Source organism: Cucurbita pepo, chromosome LG09 (assembly GCF_002806865.2).
Source record: "Cucurbita pepo subsp. pepo cultivar mu-cu-16 chromosome LG09, ASM280686v2, whole genome shotgun sequence".
Classification (NCBI taxonomy): Eukaryota; Viridiplantae; Streptophyta; class Magnoliopsida; order Cucurbitales; family Cucurbitaceae; genus Cucurbita; species Cucurbita pepo.
The window spans coordinates 3,264,157-3,267,395 of record NC_036646.1 but is presented as its reverse complement, the minus strand read 5'-3'; the positions used below and the strand labels follow the sequence as shown (position 1 = coordinate 3,267,395).

The following is a 3,239-nucleotide window of genomic DNA, read 5'->3' as shown; positions in this document are numbered from 1 at the left end:
TCAATCCTTAGAAAGCCCGTTCTCGAGGAACTTAAAAGCCATCTTATAACTCAAAAACCCCGTAAACCAGAACTCGAACCCATCAACAGTCACCACTTGAATGTACTTTTTTGATGGATTGTTTACATTTTCACTTTGGTTAACTCTCTTCATCTTCTTCATTGGGATCATAACCTATAAACATTGCAGGAAACATGTTAGAACCACACAAACAAACAGACAGACAGGGTGACAGAAAGTCAAAACATACTTTGTAATTCATTCTGCTCTGTTCTTCATGTGGAGAAGAGAATATGATTGGTCTGTCACTGCAGAAGGCGACCACATGGGTGGAGACAAAGAGGAGCCCTGCTATGGGACCTGCTGTTGTTGACAAATAACAGTGTGAAGAGCTCAGTAACTTGTCATCTTGTCTGAGTTTGAACATCTTCTTAAAGATCTTCTCACTTCTACCAATCTGAACTAGTTTTGCTCCCAACCATAGCTTCCCTTTCACGGTTTTGGTGACGCTCGGTGATAGTTTAACTGCACGGCGTCGTTCCAATGGAACTGTCAAGCAATTTGTTCCAGGGGAATATGTTCGTTTGTATGATTACAAAAAGGTTAACTAGTTGAGTTATGTTCAGGTTGACCTACAAAAGTTGTCGTAGTGGATTTTGTGATTGTGCGGTACTCACTTCCTAATACTAAGTGAGTTAAGTCGATTTGTATTTGTATTGCCTATGGTTGGGTAATGTATGCTCAAGCATTTGGCCCCGTTTTGAGAATAAGGTTTTAGAAAACGGGGATAGAGAGATTTTGTGATGTCCCACATTGGTTGGGGAGGAGAACAAAACGCCCTTTACAAGGGTGTGGAAACCTTTCCCTAGCATACGCGTTTTAAAGCCTTGAGGGGAAGCTCGAAAGGAAAAGCCCAAAGAGGACAATATCGACTAGGTGGATCTGGGTCGTTACAGATTTTGAGAGAGATTGAAAGCAATGTTAAGTTAGAATTGCCTAAAAAAAATTGATGGAATTGGACCTAAAAGAGTCATTCCGGTTCGTTATCGATTAGGTATCAGTGGGAGCATCAACATCAAAGAGTTAACTAAGTATCAGATCGGAAGTGAAAGTTGGACGTCTTACATATCCTAATCAGACTTGTAAGCAGGTTTAGGGAGACACCGAGAACCCTACATTTGAAGAAAGCAAAGAGGTCGACCGGGCGGGAGAAAACCCCCCTGAAACAGGACGAGACTCGTCTAAGATCCTGTGTGCTAGCTTAGTAGGGTCCAAAACCTAAAGCTAACATTTCAATCGGAATCCACGTCGGGTTGCGACGAGACGAAAAAGGCAATGACCAACTTGATTGAAAATAACGATTTGAATGTAATGACTCGGGAAAAGAGAGAACAAGCAGAATCCTGAACGGCTTAAGTAGCATATAACTTTATGGATAGGAATTTTGACGGAACCCGAGTCGAAAAATGGAAGTTTCTAGACAAACAAAGAGAATCATGTAAGAAATAAAGTTTACCATGTTGAAAGACTCCGTTAACAAATCTTGCAGCTTTGCTTCCAATATTTCTGATCATTGAACTTCAGCTACAGACAACAAGCTTGTTTCTTCATGCAATCACGTAGACAATGACAGACATGTAATTAGATTGAGACCAAACATGTTTTTGTTGGGTTTCATTACGTGGATTACAGTCATGAAGATGTTGCCATTCTCTGTCTATTTTGGAACATTCAAACATTTCATTTAATGAGGTGTTAGTGACTAGGATTGCAAACAACACAAATATTTAACTAAAATTATTGTTTCAAGTCAAACCACTTTTTAGACAAAAACATGAAAGTTTAGGGACGAAACTAACAATTCTAGATAGTACGTACGCACTTGACTTTTAGGTGATAATAATAAAAAAAATTGTTTGGAGGAGAAGAACGGTGAGATCTCCTATTGGTTGGAGAGAGAAACGAAACATTTCTTATAAGGGTGTAAAAACCTCTCCGTAGCAAACGCGTATTAAAACTGTGAGGCCGACGGCGATACGTAATGGGCTAAAACGGTCAATGTTTGCTAGCAATGGCCTCAAGTTCTTACAAATGGTATCAGGGTCAGACACTGACCAGTGTGTTAGTGAGAACGTTGGGCCTTCAAGGAAGGTGGATTGTGAGATTCCACATCGGTTGGAGAGAGGAACGAAACATTTCTTATAAGGGTGTGGAAACCTCTCCCTAGCAGACGCGTATTAAAATCGTGAGACTGACGGCGATACGTAACGGGCTAAAACGGACCATGTCTGCTAGAAATGGCCTCGAGCTGTTACAAATGGTATCAAGGCCAGACACCGAGCAGTGTGCCAGTGAGAACGTTGGGCCTCCCAGGAGGGTGGATTGTGAGATTCCACATCAATTAGAGAGAAGAACGAAACATTTTTTATAAAAGCGTGGAAACTTCTCCTTAGTAGACACGTATTAAAACCATGAGGCTGACAACGATACGTAACAGGCTAAAGCAGACAATATCTGCTATTGCAATTTACAAAATAAGAAAAACTTGCACACCGATGTGGTGCTTGTTACACAGATTCTAATGCTTAGTTAGCAACATGGTAGAAGAACGCTCCGAACTTCTCTGACCTAATAGATTTTTTGGATTGCACCGGATTAATGGTTTGAATCAAATCATTTGTAACAGTTATACTGTCAACCATATTAACCGTGTTTTCATAGTAAAATATCTAACTTTATCTATATACTATAGACCCTTTAAGTTATTTTTTAAACATGATCTTCCCGTAACTCTGTTTACGATAATTACCCTTTTGATTAAAGACTTACGAGATCGATATATAATATCATACGCACGCATTAATATGTAAATATAATTTTTTAAACTAAAGTCTCATGCTTATCCACGTGGAACCCACGTCAGCTCCCATTACTTCAAACCTTTTAGACTTAAATTGGAAAGGAAACTTCTTGTTTTCGTAAAAGTGACGTTTGAGATATGATTGACGAGTAGGTCATTCGATGCAAGAAAAGACAACTCGAGTATATGAAAAGCTTTTGGTACACCTATTACAATTTTGACTGCCGGGCAATAATCAATTTACGAGGTCAATATAACCAGAACCACTCCTATAACCCTAGTCAATTCACGAGGGTTTTTAAACCCATTAGTAAGATACATGCGAAAGACGAGGGGTGTAAACGAAAAACAAAAAAAGTAACGACATTGATGGAATCGA

At 39.5% G+C, this 3,239-nt stretch overlaps 1 protein-coding gene across 1 annotated transcript; it reads right to left on the bottom strand.

The window, feature by feature from the left end:
• On the bottom strand, window positions 1–1,589 carry LOC111802713 (putative GEM-like protein 8). The gene is made up of 3 exons (XM_023687179.1): window positions 1,517–1,589; window positions 251–525; window positions 1–174 (listed from the first exon to the last, which is right to left on the bottom strand). The coding sequence occupies exons 1-3, from the start codon at window positions 1,572–1,574 to the stop codon at window positions 1–3; spliced, it is 507 nt and encodes a 168-aa protein (XP_023542947.1). The 5' UTR covers window positions 1,575–1,589.
• Between the last annotated feature and the right edge of the window lie 1,650 nt (window positions 1,590–3,239).